Genomic DNA, 19001 nt, shown 5'->3' on the forward strand with positions numbered 1-19001 from the left:
ATTAAGTTGAAAATATATGAAATATTTATTATCAATAATCATTATACTTCAAATCAAAATGTTAGCTGCTTTCTTCATGTACTAATGTTATCTCTATTAGTATGACAAACCAAACCCAACTGAAATTGATGCAGGTATCCATATAATGATTACTAACCAAGGTCTTAGCAATTATTGTGAGAGGAATATTGGCCTAGCTATCTCCACTATTTAGTCAAACTTACCCCCAATAAACTTCAAGCTAAATCTGGGAATATTCACCATAGACTTAACTGATGGGAAGCTTCGTCAGTTAAATCTAGATGGAATAAGTCTCAAGGCCTATCAGAACCTAACAATTCTAAATATATCAAAGGTGCAGCTTGATCTGTATTTTTCTCTATAAATTCAGCAAAAATCTTTCCCATATCTCCAAGATACAGGAACTCTTAGCCTCATCGTGGAAGAACTCTCATTAAGCACTTAAGGGATGGTTGAGTTTCGTGATCCAGCATGCAAGAAAAATTTCACTATCGTTACTAGTAACACGATATTGTCAGTTAAGAGATTCTAAGTTACGTTTGAATGTGGATTGTAGGTTATTCTTAACTCCATTAGTGGCTTGCTAACAAATGTTATGCTCGACCAGCTTAATGGACAACTTGGTCAATCTTTGGCTAGCACGATTATGTAGACATTGCTAACACTACTATCTAATATGGCCCAAGAAGCAACAGTGTGGTGGGATATTCGAGTATATACTGATCAACGTTCCATGGTTGGAATAGCGTTTTAAGATAATTTTCTGACTACCATGTTTTCAGGGTAGCGCGTTAGACTGAATCTAAATAATATGGCTGCCGTTGGTTGGCTCGATACTCCAATTTCATCAAAGCCTAACTTCTACACAGACCACGATATATAATATCTAGTGGAACGAGTTGTCTTCAATTCTGGCTTCCAGTTCTACTTCTCAGATGTAGGTGGATTCGAAAAGGTTAAGAAGACAAAGGGGATCACAATTCACAATATTACACTTCCTAGTTTCAAAAATACTGGAGCTAAACTTCTCGTTGATATTGAGTTCGGCGGGGTACGAGAAACTCTCATCTACCTAGAACCCATACGTTTGTTTAGCATCGACATGGGTAAAGGATTATTCTTCGGTAGCCTAGTCATTGAGTTGACAAATCTCGTGCCACAGTCCACACTTCTTACGGATATGTAACTAGCCGACTTGGCTTCCTACTTCTCCAAAAGTTTCTCCATTTACCATTTTTCTATAAATAACGTAGTCGGTGTGGACCTCACATCGGTATAGATAATCTTTCTAAATGAGAACTGGATCCATGTAGGGATGAACATGGAGAAATGACCTTTCTGATTAACACTCTCCGCTCCAAAATGGAAGACTGGCTACTTGCCGATTTTCAAGATCTCATAATACCTCATAAGACTACATCTTCTGTATCATATTTTGATACTACAGTTAATACTGTTGCGGACCTATTGGTATCCTTCACAACAACTGGACTTCAGGCATCCCAGCTGTCGCATGCCTACCAGATCATAAAACACGCAGCATCCTAACGTGAATAGTACTCCACTTTTTTATCTGCTACATCGTCTGTGATTTTATCCGGTGTACGTAATATTATTATACGCCTGTGTGAGCTTGGCTTTATACAGCTTCTTTCACTTCCATTCTGTGCTATCGAAGCAGATATTATTTAAGCACTTAGAGGATTATATAGAGATACAAAGGAATGCTAAGACGGACTTGTTTCTGATTCTGATATCCTTATTCCGTTTATGTCTGATGCGATTAAGGCAGCGGAACTGGCTTAGAAAAATAATTTTCATTTCACACCGTAGAGGTTTATTCACTTTCTAGGAGAGTATTTAAATAATTAATCATTGATATCTACTTGTTCAAAAAAAAGAATTCCAATATTTTGCCCAGCTATTACAGATTGCAAATCTGCATAGCTATTTGCTGATTCCAATTTAGTTATTGATTTAGTGGGAGATACAAGAGGCTTGAATAGGGCAGCAAGAATAAGCAATTAGTTGCTAACAATTTGTTTAGGGGGTGGAGTTTCAAAACATCAAATTAACAAGGCTAGTATTTTTAATGATAGAGGAGCTGATAGTGCAGTATACTTTATAAACGGTGAAGAATTTGATGGTAGTGACAGTGGGGCTAGCCCTTTAGAAGCAATGGCATGTGGTAAACTTAAAATAGGGGGAGATTGGGCTAAAGTTCATGGTGAATGTAGTATAGGGTTTAGTATTGTCGGTGCTTAAATCATAAAAGATATTGGGGAGTAGATACCTAGAAATAATGAAGACTTATAAGAAACATATTGGTAAGTATTAGAGGATTCTTTAAAGTGAAATAAAGTTTTGATATTTTGTGTAGATGATAATAGACATTATAGCATAATAAAATAAGATAAAATAAATAAAAAATAATAATATGATTGCCTTCAGTTACAATAAAAACTATTAATTAATTAGTTTTATTAATCTTATTTACATTCATGTAAAAATTATTAGACCATTACCATATTTTACTATATTTAATAAGCTCAGTGTTAAATTAATTATTGTTATGAATAAATTATATTTCTATTATACTATACTAGTTTATATTTTGTAATTATTATCATAAATTAATAATAAATAAAAATTATTAATGAATGATACTTGTTAATTTTTAATTGCTTTATTAAAAAATAATCTAAATGATAAAATATATTGGCTTATAAATTAAACGTTTTGATAAGACTATATCATCCACAGTAATATAAATCGCAAATTAAAGTTAGAAGTATGTTTAAAATAATAGTAATTAATAATTAAACGACAACAAAGTAATATTTATTTTGTATAATATAAACCTTAGTAATTTTTTACACTAATCTCATAAATGCGAAAAGATGACCTTCTTTATATAATTCTCCTATTACTACTTATTATCTACTCATTTGGTACTTTTATTATAGCCTAATGCTCTGTTATCAATACAGCTTAAGTAAAGTAAAGAGCAAAAATACTAGATAGAAACTTAACGATCACTGATTTAGAAATTATAGAAAAATGATTATTATATGCTATTTATCATTTTATTAATCCACTCCACTAACTTCTCTCATGACGAATACTTGGACAGAACTTCACAGGCCAAAAAAGCTATCAGAAATAGCTCATTAACCTCAAGTTGTGCAGTCTCTAGAAACATTTCTTAAATCAAATGATATACCAAACTTACTCTTTTTTGGTCCATAAGGAACCGGAAAAACAACGGCAATACATGCATTCGCCCGTGAACTCTTTGGCGATTAATACCGTTAGAGAATATTTGAAATTAATGCATCTTCAGAGCGTGGTGTAAACTCAATTAGAACACGTGTGAAGCCACTTTCGTAGCTATCATTATCAAGTGGAATACGGCTAATAATTCTGGAAGAGGCAGATGCACTTACACGTGATGCTTAGGCAGCATTACGAAGAATTTTAGAAGACTCAGCGGCCACCACACGAGTCTGCCTCTTGTGCAATTATGCATCCCAAATTATCGCTCCTTTGGCGTCTAGATGCGCTAAGTTTCGTTTCTTCCCTCTTCCATAAAGTGTAATTTCTTAGAATTTACTTAAAATTGCAAAGTTACAGGCTACATAAATAGACGAAATTGCAGCAGATTAAATCAGCGAAAATGCACGTGGTGATATGAGAAAAGCCGTTACAGACCTTTAAATGCATAGCTTAATCGGTCGTGGGATAGTTGATTTACAAACCTGCAGATTAATCGAAAAGGTTTAAGGTGGAGTGGATAATCAAATTCTGAATTAATTGTTTGATGCTATAATTGACAAAAACGTAGCAGAAATAGAGTTTAAAGAGATAGTAAATCGCATCTTCGAGAGTCAAATTTCACCTTAGGAACTGGTTTTTGCACTTTTTGACAAGTTCTTAAATTCGGAGGAAATCAGCGACAGGTTCAGGCAAGTTTGTGCAGAGCAGTATTGCAAGTTTGGAGTGGTTTGTGCAAAGCGGGGAACTGAAAAATTGGCTCTGAGCAAATTTCTCTATGGGGTGCGCTGTGCTTGTTTTAAGTGAAAGATGACTTTAGTGAGGTTGATGAACTGGAGTTAATGATGCCATAACTTATTTGAATAATTTAATTTTTTAGAAGGTGCGTTAAATTAATATGCACCAGAAAGATTGTACAAGAACAAAGATAAAAGTACAAGTTAATAATTTTATTATTAATTACTATATAATAGTATATTGTATTCAGCAGTTCATAATTTCAATTTTATAATTTAATTTTAATACTTTACATTTATCTGAATAAAAGACTCATCAAATAGGATTTGCTCATATTATATATAAATTGTACTTACTTCAACTTTATGATGCTTTTGCCTATTTAAAAATAAACAATAAACTTTTAACGTTCCACAGAAAAAACGAACTAATCGATTAATTCGTCAAATGGTTTGTAAATAAAGTTATCTATTTATATTTTTCTACACATTAAGTTACTAACTATAGACACTTTTCGAAATGGTATTACTTTTAACACTCCATTAAATGTAAGCTGGTTTTGCTGGTATGCCTGGAAGAATGCCTGGAAGAGGTCCCATGATGATGGATTAGGCCGCACCAATCTCAGCATCTGATTTAATCTAATCTGCGTAGTTTATCATCGCTGCGCAAATTGACTCATTCTAGGAAGGAATAGCCACCAGGTCTATGCCTCCCCAGTGCCACTATAAAATAGCTATTTCTAACGTACAGTAAATCCGTGGAACCCTGCCTTAAACCGATGACTTGAAGCTCATCATTGTAGGTTTTGAGAAGCCTATTGTTGGCGAGCTTTTAGTGCTGTTAGGTCACGTTCAAGACGATCACTTTTCCTTCAATCATCAGCTCAAAATGACTTTCGAGGAAGCGCAAAAAATTGCCGAGGCTAACCCCCCTGGATGGTAAAATGGAGCATCCCCCTTCACTCAGCAGTTTGACGCCAAAATCAACTTAGAAAACGCAGTTATTTGCCCAAAATCTGGCCGTCCATCCTTCAAACTCCAGAACTTCTCGATGAAGGTTGAATAGGTCAAACCTGAAGTTCATGTTGAGTACCAGAACACCTATGGTGATGGCTTGTTCACCGTTGCCATTACCAATAACGGGCCAGCCCAAACGTGCAATGCTTTGTTTTAGGACAAAGACGGCAGCGTTTTGATTGAGCAGTCGCTCATTCTCAAGCTCAGTTCAATGGGAGCGGCCCGCAACCTCGTTTTCGACGCCCCCTTGCCTGAAAACATCACCTAAGTTGCATTCAGTGAAGGCGAGACGAAAACGTTCGAGATCAACGTTCTCAAGCTCAAATCAATGAAAATCGAGCAGTGGCCCAGAGGCGGTATGAGAGTTTACATCCAGTTCGTTCTGGGCGACATCATCGAGTCCAACTTTTTCTATTACAGCAGCAAGCACCACGACGCGCTCGTCGAGAAGGCCGTGCAAGAGTGAAAATCGAAGTATCACTTAAAACCTCAGTAATCGCCGTTCAGCCTCTCTGCGATCTCGTCAACCTGCGCCTTCAGCTCCTCGTTAATCCTCTGGATTTCGTCGATCTCCTTTATCACCTTCCTGTTGCTCGTGATGCAATAAAGCACCTCGCTTTCGACCCCCGCGAGCTCGTTTTTCGCCGCTTTCAGCCGCTCGCCGCCGGCGGCGCTGGCGGGCCGCCCGAGCTGCCGGATGTTCGAATTCGACGATCTGAGCGCATCCAGCGCCTGCGCGAGCCCGTTGACCTCGCTTTCGAGCTTTTTGCGCTGCTGCTGGAAGACCTCTTTCTGCTGGAAAAGGTCAGCCCGGCGCTTCCCGAAGCCGATAATCGCCTCCGCCTGAGCAGTTTTTGGGTCCACTTCCTCGGTCGAATTCTGGGCCTGCGCAGCGAGCGCCGCCACGCGCCGCGAGACCACAAAGCAGCGCGCTTCGAGTTTCGAGGTAGCGATTTTGCGCGATTTGAGCTCCATTTTTGTCGTGTGCAGGTCGTTTTGGAGCAGGCGCAGCTCGTTCTGCAGGATCGATCTTGCAGCATAGAGCTGTTAGATCTTCAAGTTTGAGGAGATTTGGAGCTGTTCTGAACGATTTTCGAGACCAAAAGAAATTGCGGTTTTTTCTGTCAAATTCTGTAAAATACGCTCCCTTGTGATCTTCAACTAGTCCATCAAAAGAAGAGATTCCTGGCGTTCTTCAGTTGTTTTTTGAACCGAAATAGTTTGTGTTTGAGAGGACAAAACTAGCTCGTTTAGCTGGTTCAGAACGCGGGATTTCTATGTTTGAACTTCGGTGAGTTGGCGCTTCACGCGGCCGATTTCGGCAAGAACTGATCCTGTTTATTGCTTCACAAGCTTTATTCCCTGGTTTTCCTTCTCTAATTAGTATTATAAGCCGTCTATGTTCTTTTTGAGAACAAGTTGTTCTTCAGCTGAAATATCACCTCTAACATGCGAAAGTTTACGTGTCAATGCTTAAATTTAGAAATCTGCATTATAAATGTGACGACGTTATTGCTAAAGTTGATTTTCCATGTTTAAAATACGAGATTCTAGGCCTTTTAGACCAGCTTAATATGAAGAAATATTTGATTTTAAGGTTGATTCCTGATCTTTTAGATCAAATAAACGTTTTCCAGCGTGTTACAATTTTAATTGCTCGGCCTCAAGGAGCCTTTTGTTATAAGCATGATCTGATTTCACATCTTCTACTAATTATATTGTAGCTTACGTTCTTTCGTTGAGATCCATGTTTTTATTGTCCATGATATCTTGAACTTAGGATAAGATGTCATTTCGTTAAATAATCTCAAGCAGATTGGCTTTTCTAGCATTAAGAGCATTCGAAAGTTCATTTCTTATAGTAGTTTGCCTCGTAATTGTCTTTTCCGTGTTATTTAATGCACCTTTTACTACTAAAACCTCACCTTCTAAATTAGCAAGATTTTTAAGTAAAATATTAACTTATTCTTGAGATAATTAACACTCTCTTTCAATTGCTTCCAATTCATGATCGGCGTTCACGCTTTCTTTGTTATAACCTTCGATTTCAGCTGATAACTGTCTATCTTAGGCTTTTAAATCCTCAACTTCAAATTTCCTTTATTGCAGTAACTGTTATGTGTTATCAGAGTATTTTTCAATTCCTTCTAACTGCTCTAGGGCTGACTGATAATTATTTGTTAGCAATTCCCTATCCTCCTAAAGCTTTTTAAATTAAAAGGCAGATTTGTTCAGAGCTAATTAAGCATTTTGAGTTTCCTGTGTCTCGTTATCTAGCTAATTCTGTAGGCTGTTAACAATAGTTTCCTATCTCTTAATCTACTTTAACAGTTCCTAAAGCTATTTATCATCAATTGCTTTGTACTTCTCGAGTGCGAAGCTGTCGTCGGCCTTCTACTCTTGAGCCAATTTCCACTCCTGCTATTCGTCCAAGAGCCACTAGTTCTCCCTGCCCAATTCTGCTAGCTTGGCATGCTACTTCAAGAGGTTTGTCTATTACGACTATCTCCTGTCCTCCAGCTCGATGTGCCGTGTCTCAAATTGTTTTGTCTTTTCTTTCATTCTTCCTATATCGCGCTCAATTAGCTTGATCATGTGCTCCTCGGCGTCAGTTTCGCGCTTTCTTCCGTCTAGAAGTGACTGAGCATTTTTGAGTTCAGAAGTTACATCGTGCTAGTGGTTTTCGATGGTAATAACGTATGACTCCAACTTGATGAGTGTGTCTAGAAGGGTTGATATTTTGGTTGATTTCGTTTTCAAATTATCGTAAAGTGCTGTGTTTGAATCGTCAGCAAAAAGCGGCAAATCTACCTCTAAAGGTCTCCAGATATCTTGCAATACTTTTTGAATAGAGGGTTAATCCTTTTTGTTACTCGATGGCTGAAGCTTCTCCATTGCGGAAATTTTAGAAAAGATGAGCATATTATATTATATTTGAAAATTAATAAATTACTTAAAAAAGTTATATTGAATAATACTATATATAAGTTGCATATAATTGTTTTGTATTACTATAACAGTATATACTCAATAAAATAATTCGATTTTTCTATTCACTAGATTTTCGTGATTAACATTGATAATAATCCATATCCTAGCAATAATGATCACTTAAAAATTCAATACCTTAACTAATAAACACATTCTTGATTTAAACGATATTTAATCTGAGATAAGATTTATTAAATAAACAGTTTAACTCTTTTCTTTTTTAACCTGTACTTCTAATTATAATAAATTATATAATTATAAATCATTAATTCTTTTACCACTTCACAAATTATGTAGCTTCGAACTCCAAAAGGCGTTCGTTCTCAGACAAATTTCCCATCTGCATAGCAAAAGGCTAAAAAACATAATAATTAATGCCCTCCATTTTACCGTTAATTTTTGACGTGTCTTTATCGTCAATCTCTTTTTTTAACCAAGTCTCCTACTGCATATGGTGTAATCTTTATTGTTCCCATTTTCCTAGTTGGTTCTATGGCTATTATATAGTAGCTCATTTTTAGAAATTCAGAAATTGTTAACATTGCTCAAAAATAGAATTTAAATTTTGACAGAGTCATCCCTACAAAAATGCCTACTTGTGATACAGTTCCTTATGATTATTTACTGAAACCATGCGTTGATTTATCATATTTCATCGATAGTAAGTTGGATACACATATGGTAGCAAATGCAACTAAAATGATTGAGATTTATGCTGAATTAGTAAATGCCACAAGATTAGTTAAATATGACAATTATACTTTATTTAAGTAAGGAATTTCAGATATTTCCAGAGGTACTGATACAATAGCTGCCTTTAGCTTAAGAAGAAATTTGGGTAAAGTATAGTATATACTTCACCATAGCTTAATGAGATATGGTGCTAAGTTAACTCCAGCTATGACATTTAGATTAGTTGATATGTAAACTGATTATTTAATTCCATTTTCTGAAAACTTATTTTCAGCATACCATAAAGCATATAACGGAGTCGAAGTACATCCCAAATTCACAGTTTAGGCCTGGCCAAATGAACCATACAATGGTTATTAACCTATTACCTATTTTATTGGTATGCTTTCTACCTTGTCTATGACATCTGTATTATTATTGTTAACTACAATATTACTTGATGATTTATCTCATCCTTGTACGTCCTTATATGCATTTTTATCTGTATCAGTAGTTGCTAGAATCGCATCATGGTTCGTAATTTCATTACTTATTGCTACTGCTTAGCCATTTGTTCTGTATTGTATGGGAGTTTTATTCTCTATACCTTCTTATTCTGAGGTTGCATTTAAGTTAGGATTCTTACCTATTTTTGTACTTACTTTATCAATTATTCCAGTATCTCTATTAATTGCTATTTCAGTTACTCCTAATATCAGAAATCCATCATTACCTACTACATAACCTATCGTAACTGCGACATATATTATTGGTTTATTGGCTATCTTGACCATGATTATTTTGGCTCCTCTTGCATCAACAGCAATTAAAGTAGCAGATGTGCATAGATCGTTATCAGAATTATAATCTCGTGAAATACCATTTTCAATTGAATTTGTAGGATATTTCCTTAGACTTATTAATGTAGCTATCGGAGTAGCTCTATGTTCTTTAGGAGTTTCAGAGGGGTTTAGCGTTTAAGGAGTCGCATTTAATGAGTTAAGATGGCTAGGTATTGATTCCTTATGGATGATGTTATTAGCGTGTGGAATATTGGCTATTTAGCTTGACCTTATTAAATTTACTAAAAAGAAATCTGAAATTGCTACTGATAATGTAATTGAAATAGAATAATTAACTAAGACATATAGTAAAACATGTACTGCTTTATCTGATATTAATTTCACTGTTTAAAAGGATGAAAAGATATTTATTTTGGGTAACGCTGCTGCTGGTAAGTCAACTTTATTACACGTTATTAATGGAATAGAAAGAAAATTCAAAGGTTCGCTCAAAAAAGATGGAGTCATTGGATTTGTTAGTTAATATAATACCTTATGGAATACTCTTACCGTTGAAAATCATATATAATTAGTTCTTTTGGTATCAGGTAAAAAATTTAGCGAAACTATTAAAGTTCTTTAGAAGGTAGGTCTTGAAGATTTTCCAAACCGTCTTTCAAAGGATCTTTCTTTTGGTATGAAAAGAAGACTTTGTTTAGGTATGGCACTTGCAGTTAACCCTGATATATTAATTCTTGATGAAGTTTCATCTGGTGTAGATCCTGTTTCTAAGATGCTTATTCACAAAGTTGTGTAATCTTAAAAATGTGTTCTTATGGCTACGCATGATCTCCATGAAGCTGAAAAACTTTCTACTCGAATTATATTTATATCCAAAGGTTAGATCATTGAAGAAGGCAATATTGAATCATTATATACTAAAAATAATGTGAAATACACTTTAGAAATCTTTATTGAAGATAATACTGATATTTAACTTTTAGAGGAGAAATGCCAACGTACTATTAATGATTTAGGATTTGGTAGGTTCTCATGCGAAATTCAGAACCTCAATGAATACCAGCAGTGCAGCGAGAGGCTGAAGGGTCTGGAGGGCGTGGTTGACTGCAGGCTCAAGCCCCCGAGCATGGACCTGCTCTTCAAGCACCTTTGCGGCGAGTGAGGCTATTCGTTTTTATTCTTTCGTTTTGGCAGAATGTGGGATATATCCAGAAGTATGCTGACACGGCATATCAGTTCCCCTCGCGGTATACTTTATATGCGGTTGAAAAAACTGTATACATTCAGTTCGGCATAGCCTAATACGCCAAATCCCGCAGTCTCCAGAAATGGTGGTGCGGTCTTCCGCCTACGCCGGACAGGTCCGGTAACCGCTGGGCACGCACAGGCCGAAGCCGCACAACGATATTCGCATCACTCTAACATCCAGCGCCCTAGACGGCCTCACCAGGGACAACTCCCGGCGCGTCCTGAGGCACGCCCGCGAGGTGCACCGGCTCGACTTTGAGTCCAACTGGTATGCACATCCATCCGCAGCGACCTCACCCGGGCCACCAGCCTGCTCGAGGTGGACCTCCCCGTCGATGCCTGGCGCGGCAAGTGATTTTTTCAGCACCGGAACTCCTTCTCCAGCGCGGCAGCACCCGCATACTCCACCTGCACCGCGTTCCCGCTGCCACCGGCGACCCTGTCCCCCACCAGCATGCGGCAGATCGTCAGGAAGCCGCGGTACACCACCACCGCCACCGCGAGGTAGGAGGCCAGCGCGGCGTTGGAGGCACACTTCCCGTAGCGCGCGAAGACCTCGTACTGCCGCACGGAGAAGAGCAGGTAGGCCTGCGGGAGGCAGTTCGAGAGCGTCAGCAGCACGTCCGAGCGGTCGAAGCGCAGCAGGCCCAGCTTCTGCGCGAAGAAGGCCTTCCGCGTTATCACCATCAGGAACTGCCAGTTGATGAGCACGCCGATCACGATCAGGCTGCGGGCCTCCTGGCGCTTGGAGCTGTGCACCAGGCACGACTGGTGGAGGTGTAGGGCGTCGAGCAGGCAGATGACGTTACCGAAGTACTGCAGCAGGAGTGATAGTGCGTAAATAACCGGTATCGATTTTGCGAACGGGATCCGCTTCGCGTAGACAGCCAGCAGGGCCGCCGAGATTGCTAGCACCACGATCCCGGTAGTAAGATAACGAGTGCTCCACTTGAAGTCGCCGCTGTAGAAGAACCTGTCCGCCTTGCTCGGCCAGGGCGCGCGGTGGCGGTCCGCCTTCCAGCCAATCATCTTTGGAGATTTTAATTTACACTAAATATAATAATAATTTATTATATATAGATTATTAATATTTATTTTTATTAAATATATTATATGTAATAAATGGCAATAAAATTTATACTCTTTTTTAAATAAATATTACGATATAATATAAACAAAGAAAAATTCTCTACAAATGGATACTATTCTGCCACCAGATGCCGACCCAGCAATGGTCTTAAATCCTACTAATTCTTAAAACCCCTATGAGAATGCAGCTTAGTAACTTACAACTCCAGAATTATCAACGTATGCCCCTGCGTAAAGTCCTCCATAGCCTGCTTTATTATAATCTTAAGTCTAAAATTAATAACAGCCCTAACAAGCGTAACCAGTATAGCCATAAGTTATAATGGTATAACCTGTTTCTAATCAAACTTAAAAATAAGATGGATGCTGTGCATGCTTAATGGGAGCATGTGCATGTCTAGCTTGCTTTAATCAGCTCTGTTTTGCGTTAAGAAACATTATGTGGTGTTTGTCTTGTTGCTTCTGAATGATGATATTTTGAATTTTTGGATATACATAATAATAAAGATACATCATCTATATCATATAACAGAACCTAATTTAGATTGACGTAGACTTTTTATAATATGCTGAAATTATTCGTACGTACGCATTAGATTATAATGAACATAGAATAAATATATAACTTTCACTTATTATAATTAATAAAATTAAGTAAATTTCTACAGAACAAAGATCCATAAAATATAAATTTGTAGATAATAATCATGCACAATAATTGGATATATGGATATGATAATTATTAATCTGGAGATTTAGTTAAGAATCACAAACAAATAACAATCTGAAATATTTATAAGCATATTATTTAATATTATTCCTAATTGTAGATTTTAGTATAGATTCAAAATGTAAATAGAGAACATTTATTCTAACTTAATATCATATTTATACTATTTACAATAAAGTAAGCCAACATTTAATAAATGAACGATGAATAACCTAAACACGAACTTTATGATACTAGTTATCAATCAGGCTTATTTACATAATTGTTAACACCTTCTTACACGTTTATTAATGATTAAAATACTCAGGTATTTAAGTTTACGAATTTAATTTTTTAAATAATCCTATTTGTATTTTCATTTATTGGACTTGACAAACTTGTGGATAAATAATTCTAAAAATTTCTGGTATAACGCTCAAATGTTTACTTTGAACACTATGTTCTCTAATGATATGCTTTTATTTTTATGTTTTCCACAAAATCAATAATGAATCATAGAAGTAAGTAATAAATATTATAGATTATATAATAACTACACTAACTCAATTTAAACCTCACTTCAATCCATTTTTACCTTTTAAGTATTAATCAGGCCTAAACAGTCCTTCTTCAAGGTCTTCTAAATTTATATCAGTCAAAATACGAGGATGATACATATGTTTTTAAGGGCCAATAATTGCAACTCTTTAATCCTTGTTTTTGTCTTCTGCAGGAGGTGTATATACTATATCGTTCTTATTGTTAAATCTTTGCTTGCACTTATGTTCAGTGATAATAGTATCTCTCCAGATCATGTCTTAGTGAACTGCGTTTTTGATATTAGGTTCAGGCATTTAAATGCGGAAATAAATATATAATTTTTAAATATAATAACTTATTATTATAATTTAGAATGTAATATTAAAATTAATATATTTCAATCTTTTGTGGTCCCTCTCAGACCCCAGTTTTGACCGCTAATTTCATTGAAAACAACGTAAATACGATCTTTACCGATACCCATTTCAGCATCGAAAACGCTGCAAATAACACCCATGGTGAGCTTATTTTTCTCAGGTGAAATAGAAGATATTGCATTCAAAATAATACCTGCGCATGGAGCTGCGCTACCTGACAGCGACATTTCTGCAATCTTGAAGGAAGTCATGTACCTCTCCACAGCAACGTCAGTAGCTTTGGAAACTGCGTTGGTAATCTTATCTACGAATGCTTTTTGGTCTTTTGGCTATATGTTAGATTCAATTTGTATATATGGCATTGGATAGGAAGGGAGATTTGGAGAAGATGATAAAAGATTATTATACATAATAATCTTTTATTTGAAACTTAGTATATAGTAGTGAATCGTTAAATGAAAAGATCTTATTAGAAGCGATAAATTGAATTAAAATTCATTTTTTTAAATAATATATAAAATAATTGACTAAAATATGTATTATTATCAATCGTTGATTTCCTGTTTTTAACATTTATTTCAAACTTAAAAATATAAAACCTATTACACCAAATAAGCAGCTCCCCAATATAGAAGCCTCCATGAAGTCGTAAAAGCAGGACAACCCCCAGTTCAAGATCCACAGCATCATCGACCGGTACCCCGTGGACGACCTGAACCTCTTTCGAGATGCCGCAGCGCTCTTCGAGTTCAGCCCCCAGAGCTTCGAGCAGTTTGACGAAAAGTTCGACGTCCTGCTGAAGGTGTGCGAGTTTCGCGTCGAAACCGAGAAGCGCGAAAACCCGCCCCAGGGAGCGGACATGGAGACCTTCGAGCACTACTACGACCTGAGCAAGCAGGAAGACCCCAAACAGTACATGTCCGCGCGGAAGGCCGGTGTGATTCCCGACAGGCTCAAGAACAAGATTCTGGGCGTCAAGCGGAATGAGCAGCCGGTGGACAGCTTCAACAGGCAGGTGAAGGAGATGCTGAACAAGTACAGCATGAACCAGTTCGAGCTCATGCGCAAGAGTGCGGCGGAGCTGCTCGACGGGCTCAAGCTCGCCGACTTCGAGGAGTGCCTGACCGGTATGCTCGTGCAGCTGTACGACAAGGCGGCGCTGGAGCACAAGTTCATTAACCTCTACGGGCGGCTCATTCACTACGTGGTGCTTCAGCACAAGCATGCCCACTCGGTAAGCGCGCTCGACGTCTTCGAAAAGACGGTCAAGGCGAACATAGCCAAGGAGATCGAGACCTACAAGACCCCGCTCTCCCAGTACAGGCCACCGCCCAAGGCCGACCCGCAGGCCATCATGCAGTTCAACAGCAACTACGACCTCCACTTCAAGGGGTGCGCTCTGCTCATCGCGCAGCTCTACCTGCTGAGCAGCAACCTGTGCAGCAAGGACTTCGTGACCGATTCGCTCGTCAAGGTGCTTCTCCGCGACCTGAGAAAGGACACGCAGGACAAGCTGGTGCTGAGTAAACTCGCCGCGGCCACTGAGGCTACCTTTGAGGGCGTGAAGGCGGATATCGTTAAAACGCTGCTCTCCAAGACCACGCGCGAGAAGTCCGAGTACCTGGTGCTCTCCATCCTTATCTTCGACCAGGTAAATAAGGCCGTGCACAAAGACTCCCCGGAACTCATGTCCCGCCTGCGCATCGAGGCGTACCGGGCGTACATCCAGCAGCTGAACACCGACATCGTGGACTCCCTGGTCATTTACAAAATCAAGTGCTGCCTAGATACCAGTGTTGACACCAAGGTGGTTCAGAGCAACCGCCAAAAGATTAGCATGGAGAAGCAGCCCTTTTCAGAGATTTTGCAAATTTGGAACACTTGTGGCCTCCTTCATGTAGTGAAGGGCATGCTCAATGTCAGCACCGACGAGCAGATCGTTGATAGGATCGAGAACAGCCAATGCTTCGCCGTTTTCATACAGAAGGTGTTCGAGAATAACCAGCAGGCGAAGCTCCTGAAGGACAAGTTCCAGCTCCTGCAGAAGATCAAGTGCTCGAAGGGTGCGGAGAAATATGTGCTCGAGCAGATCCTGACGGCCTTCGCCGATAGCTACAATAGCACCAATAGCAACGAGGCCCTTTTCGACATGGCCATAGATTTCTGTCTGAAAACTGAGTTCTACGTGTACAGCCTGTTCAACGCAGCCAACTCCCGCGAGTTCATTTTCAGCTTCATTCATTTTGTCATCGCGAAGGCCTATCTGCAGGTCTTCGAGGAGTACGACGGCGTGTTTTCCGATAGCGAGGTGGAGGCAGCGAAGAGGGATATCGCGAATAAAAGTTACTTCGCCATCCACGGCATGACGGATATCTACAAAATCTTCGCACAGCAGTCCTACTCGTACTTTAACCAGCCCGACTTCCCCGCCTTTGCGAGCAAGTGCACGACCAAGTTTGAGGACGACGCTATCGCTTTCTTCGAGGTCATCTTCGTCGGGAAGACCGGCTTCCAGGATAAACAGAAGGGTATTCTGGCCGAAAAGATGAAAGAATTAGTTCAGCTGTTCTCCGCGTGGGATGACATCAAGAGCGTGGTCGGGCTGTTCAAGATGATCTTCCAGGAGTCCCAGTTCTCCATAGGCTTCTGCGCGTTCGACATGTTTGGATACAACAACCACGCCTCGCTTGGCGCGAGGGCATACTTCTACGCGCAGAGAAAGCTGCTGATAGACATCGAGAAGCAGGACAAGATGTTGGACTTCAACAACAGCCTGAAGGAGAACCAGCCGCCGATCAAGTCCTACTTCCCCTCCATCGCCCTGTTCGTGCTTGAGAGCGTGTACGAGATAACCAAGAACTGCCAAAACTCCCAGCAGAAGATGCTCTACCTGCTGAACTCCCTCAACAAGGTGGGCGGGTTTAACAAGGCCGCCGCGAACGCCCTTATTCTGAAGATGAACAGCAAGAACGAAAAGTGGGGCATTTACAAGCTTCAGGAGTTCAAGTGAGGGGGATGTTATGTTCACGCAATATTGCCGTTCAGCTTATGCTGAACTGCTCCTCGTCTACGTCGCTGTACTTCTCCCCTAGAAACAGCAAACACAGGCCGAAGCAAACGGCAGAAATGAGTAAATTGACTTACCACGTAATGGTCTGCTAGTAAATCTGGACCGAGTAGAGAAACTGTGTCTTGCCGGCGTTGTGCTCGTTTTCCATAAACAGGAAGAAGTCCACGGTTTGGCCGGTAAACTGCTTGTAGTCCTAGAATTTCCAGCGGTACACATACAGCTCCGACGCCTCTAGGCGGGCCTTCAGCATCGGGCGCCCTGGAATATGAATCTCCGCCTCTATGTCCAGGCCCATGTTGGCATTGAACACAAAGTAGAAGTAGCCGCCGCGGAAGTAGTTCGCCACGTCGATTCTATTCTCGAAGCTGTTAATCGTGTTGTTGTAGCTTACCTTTCGAAAAAGGATATTGGTCTCGTTGTTCCGCAGAAATAGGGTAATCGGAAACTCTCTCAGGGTGTTTTGCTGGACGATCTCATTCGCCTTCATGATATTCATGCTGCACAGAGAGTAGCTGTTGTAAGTGGTCTCGACTGCGCACGATGTTGAGTATCCCATGGAAATGCCATCGGCCTGCAATACGAAAAAATACTCGTCGATCTGAATCTACATTTCGACTTTGTTAATATAACTTGGCAGGAAATCCTCATAAAATAGTAACAACAAAGCTTTGACTTCGTCATAGTCCAGTGCTATTTCGGATATTACCTCCGCGTGCTGCACCGAGTCCACGTAGACATTATGGTATCGCTGAATGGTCTCGAAGTTATTTATAGCAAAGTGCACTGTTATGTTTGCGGAGTTGGACTTGAGTTAGAATTTATCCCGCAGCATCTAGAAGCATTGTAGGTTGTTGCCGCAGCAATTGAAGAAGGCCTGCTCTACCTAGCTAGGATCGTACTTTCCAGCGACGCTGCAGTTGATACTCTTGCGACTGGTTTGGTTTAGCTAGTCCCGGGAGTACATTAGATGCGAATAGTTACCGTCATCTGTGCGAAAGTGCACTGTAAACTTCATTAGTGCGATCACGTCCTTGCACTGGTTGTCGTCGTAAAGGAGGGCTATCACGCCATCTTTGATGTCGATTCCAAGCCGTGCTAGTTTGATGCAGGTCTGGACTGTGTCGTCCACGACTTTTATTTTCTCAATCAACAGCGGCGTCCCAAACACTTCGAACTGCAGCAAGGCGTAGTTAATACTGGATACATAGTGGTTGCGCAGGTCAAATACCAGAGTTTATACGGTATCAGAGTCGGAGTGTGCTATTGTGAATACGAAGCGATGCCCAACCGTAAGTTTAATCGCAATCTCCTTAGACGACTGGTTTTTGTTACAGATCAGCACATCTATTTGTGCATGGTTCTGCGAAATCACCAGCGGGGACATGATTCGATGAAAGTAGCAGAGCATCAGCATTTAAACATTTAGTGCATTCATTATAAATACGTTAGTCATGGAAATACTTTTCCAGAAAAACCGAAATGTAGAAGGTATTCTTTAGTATTAATCATAGGTCGCAGGCATCGCGCCTCGGCTGTTTGATCCCAACTGTTCCCAAACGCTACTATCGGAACGACGTGTCCAGCTCCACTGTCCCAGGCATGGCCAGCGCGCGCTCAGAGCTAAAAACCACGAGGTCCCCCCTGAAGTTGAGCTGCTAGATGCGGTTTAAGGTATCATGGAGCAGGCGGTCCTCTCGATACTCCACCACTATGAGGTTAACGTCCTGCAATGTGGAGATTTCCAGCACCAAGTCCTCGCAGACGAGCGTGTGAGCATGGTTCGAAAAGTACCGCTAGAGGGCCAGCGCACGTGTTCTCGGGCTCATGGCCGAGGTGAAGCACTCGCTGAGAACGCAGCGCTTCTTGAAGGCAAAGTGCACGGTAACTGCATCCGAGACTATAATAACCTACCGCCTTGCACTGTACACAGTGCGTATCTTATGCAGCAGCGTGAATACTAAAGCTGGGCTCTGTAGGCGGTAATAGTAGATCCGGCTAGTCTCGGACTGGTGGCCTAGCCTGATTGCATTCGATGCACCACCTGTCGAAGTAAACGATATAAATACAGCATTGGTGGTCTGGTGCAGGTCTTCGCGCCCGATTACGCCGTTGATCGCAAAAATGGCAGTCACGTGTTTCATCCGCAGGAAAAGCCTCCGCTCCTAGAACAAGAAGCTCTCCTTGGACAGAGAAACGACTGCAGCCTCCTTCGGTGCCTTTTGGACGCTCTGAGTCACCCTCAGCGCCCCTGCGATGTCAATGTCATCGCAGAGTACGACGAGCTGCAATGTGGCCGACGGGCCAGCAAACTCACAAATCAGCTGCTCAATAAGCACAACTGCAGCTGCAACATCAATGCTAACGGTGCAGCTGACTCCGTTCGAGATGCCCAGGCTAAGCTGCTGGTGCAAGCTTTCCATTTCGTGCGTATATTTATTATACGCATACCAA

General features: G+C 40.2%; 12 protein-coding genes and 1 pseudogene across 12 annotated transcripts; 7 read left to right on the forward strand and 6 right to left on the reverse strand. All coding sequences in view use genetic code 6, as the record gives it.

Annotated features, from left to right (window-relative positions):
- Window positions 1-58: 58 nt before the first annotated feature.
- On the forward strand, window positions 59-1354 carry SS50377_25871 (uncharacterized protein; the record flags this gene model as incomplete). The annotated part of the gene is made up of 1 exon (XM_067909698.1): window positions 59-1354. The coding sequence occupies one exon, from the start codon at window positions 59-61 to the stop codon at window positions 1352-1354; it is 1296 nt and encodes a 431-aa protein (XP_067762454.1).
- Window positions 1355-1383: 29 nt separating this feature from the next.
- Window positions 1384-2376, forward strand: SS50377_25872 (Deoxyhypusine synthase; the record flags this gene model as incomplete). The annotated part of the gene is made up of 1 exon (XM_067909699.1): window positions 1384-2376. The coding sequence occupies one exon, from the start codon at window positions 1384-1386 to the stop codon at window positions 2374-2376; it is 993 nt and encodes a 330-aa protein (XP_067762455.1).
- Window positions 2377-3081: 705 nt separating this feature from the next.
- SS50377_25873 (Replication factor C, subunit 4) lies at window positions 3082-4101 on the forward strand (the record flags this gene model as incomplete). The annotated part of the gene is made up of 1 exon (XM_067909700.1): window positions 3082-4101. One exon carries the CDS (start codon window positions 3082-3084, stop codon window positions 4099-4101), a length of 1020 nt encoding a protein of 339 aa, XP_067762456.1.
- A 477-nt stretch (window positions 4102-4578) lies between these two features.
- SS50377_25874 (uncharacterized protein) lies at window positions 4579-5517 on the forward strand (the record flags this gene model as incomplete). Its single annotated transcript, XM_067909701.1, has 1 exon — window positions 4579-5517. One exon carries the CDS (start codon window positions 4579-4581, stop codon window positions 5515-5517), a length of 939 nt encoding a protein of 312 aa, XP_067762457.1.
- A 23-nt stretch (window positions 5518-5540) lies between these two features.
- Window positions 5541-7946, reverse strand: SS50377_25875 (putative flagellar associated protein; the record flags this gene model as incomplete). The annotated part of the gene is made up of 1 exon (XM_067909702.1): window positions 5541-7946. The coding sequence occupies one exon, from the start codon at window positions 7944-7946 to the stop codon at window positions 5541-5543; it is 2406 nt and encodes an 801-aa protein (XP_067762458.1).
- A 387-nt stretch (window positions 7947-8333) lies between these two features.
- On the forward strand, window positions 8334-10679 carry SS50377_25876 (ABC transporter family protein; the record flags this gene model as incomplete). The annotated part of the gene is made up of 1 exon (XM_067909703.1): window positions 8334-10679. One exon carries the CDS (start codon window positions 8334-8336, stop codon window positions 10677-10679), a length of 2346 nt encoding a protein of 781 aa, XP_067762459.1.
- Window positions 10680-11125: 446 nt separating this feature from the next.
- On the reverse strand, window positions 11126-11794 carry SS50377_25877 (Transmembrane domain-containing protein; the record flags this gene model as incomplete). The annotated part of the gene is made up of 1 exon (XM_067909704.1): window positions 11126-11794. The coding sequence occupies one exon, from the start codon at window positions 11792-11794 to the stop codon at window positions 11126-11128; it is 669 nt and encodes a 222-aa protein (XP_067762460.1).
- Window positions 11795-11982: 188 nt separating this feature from the next.
- SS50377_25878 (uncharacterized protein) lies at window positions 11983-12324 on the forward strand (the record flags this gene model as incomplete). The annotated part of the gene is made up of 1 exon (XM_067909705.1): window positions 11983-12324. One exon carries the CDS (start codon window positions 11983-11985, stop codon window positions 12322-12324), a length of 342 nt encoding a protein of 113 aa, XP_067762461.1.
- An 814-nt stretch (window positions 12325-13138) lies between these two features.
- SS50377_25879 (uncharacterized protein) lies at window positions 13139-13417 on the reverse strand (the record flags this gene model as incomplete). The annotated part of the gene is made up of 1 exon (XM_067909706.1): window positions 13139-13417. One exon carries the CDS (start codon window positions 13415-13417, stop codon window positions 13139-13141), a length of 279 nt encoding a protein of 92 aa, XP_067762462.1.
- Window positions 13418-13500: 83 nt separating this feature from the next.
- SS50377_25880 (Macrophage migration inhibitory factor family protein) lies at window positions 13501-13842 on the reverse strand (the record flags this gene model as incomplete). The annotated part of the gene is made up of 1 exon (XM_067909707.1): window positions 13501-13842. One exon carries the CDS (start codon window positions 13840-13842, stop codon window positions 13501-13503), a length of 342 nt encoding a protein of 113 aa, XP_067762463.1.
- Window positions 13843-14111: 269 nt separating this feature from the next.
- SS50377_25881 (Hypothetical protein) lies at window positions 14112-16490 on the forward strand (annotated as a pseudogene).
- Window positions 16491-16521: 31 nt separating this feature from the next.
- Window positions 16522-17985, reverse strand: SS50377_25882 (uncharacterized protein; the record flags this gene model as incomplete). Its single annotated transcript, XM_067909708.1, has 1 exon — window positions 16522-17985. The coding sequence occupies one exon, from the start codon at window positions 17983-17985 to the stop codon at window positions 16522-16524; it is 1464 nt and encodes a 487-aa protein (XP_067762464.1).
- Window positions 17986-18055: 70 nt separating this feature from the next.
- On the reverse strand, window positions 18056-18970 carry SS50377_25883 (uncharacterized protein; the record flags this gene model as incomplete). Its single annotated transcript, XM_067909709.1, has 1 exon — window positions 18056-18970. The coding sequence occupies one exon, from the start codon at window positions 18968-18970 to the stop codon at window positions 18056-18058; it is 915 nt and encodes a 304-aa protein (XP_067762465.1).
- Window positions 18971-19001: the final 31 nt, after the last annotated feature.

Source organism: Spironucleus salmonicida, chromosome 6 (assembly GCF_000497125.1).
Source record: "Spironucleus salmonicida strain ATCC 50377 chromosome 6, whole genome shotgun sequence".
NCBI classification, from domain to species: Eukaryota; Fornicata; order Diplomonadida; family Hexamitidae; genus Spironucleus; species Spironucleus salmonicida.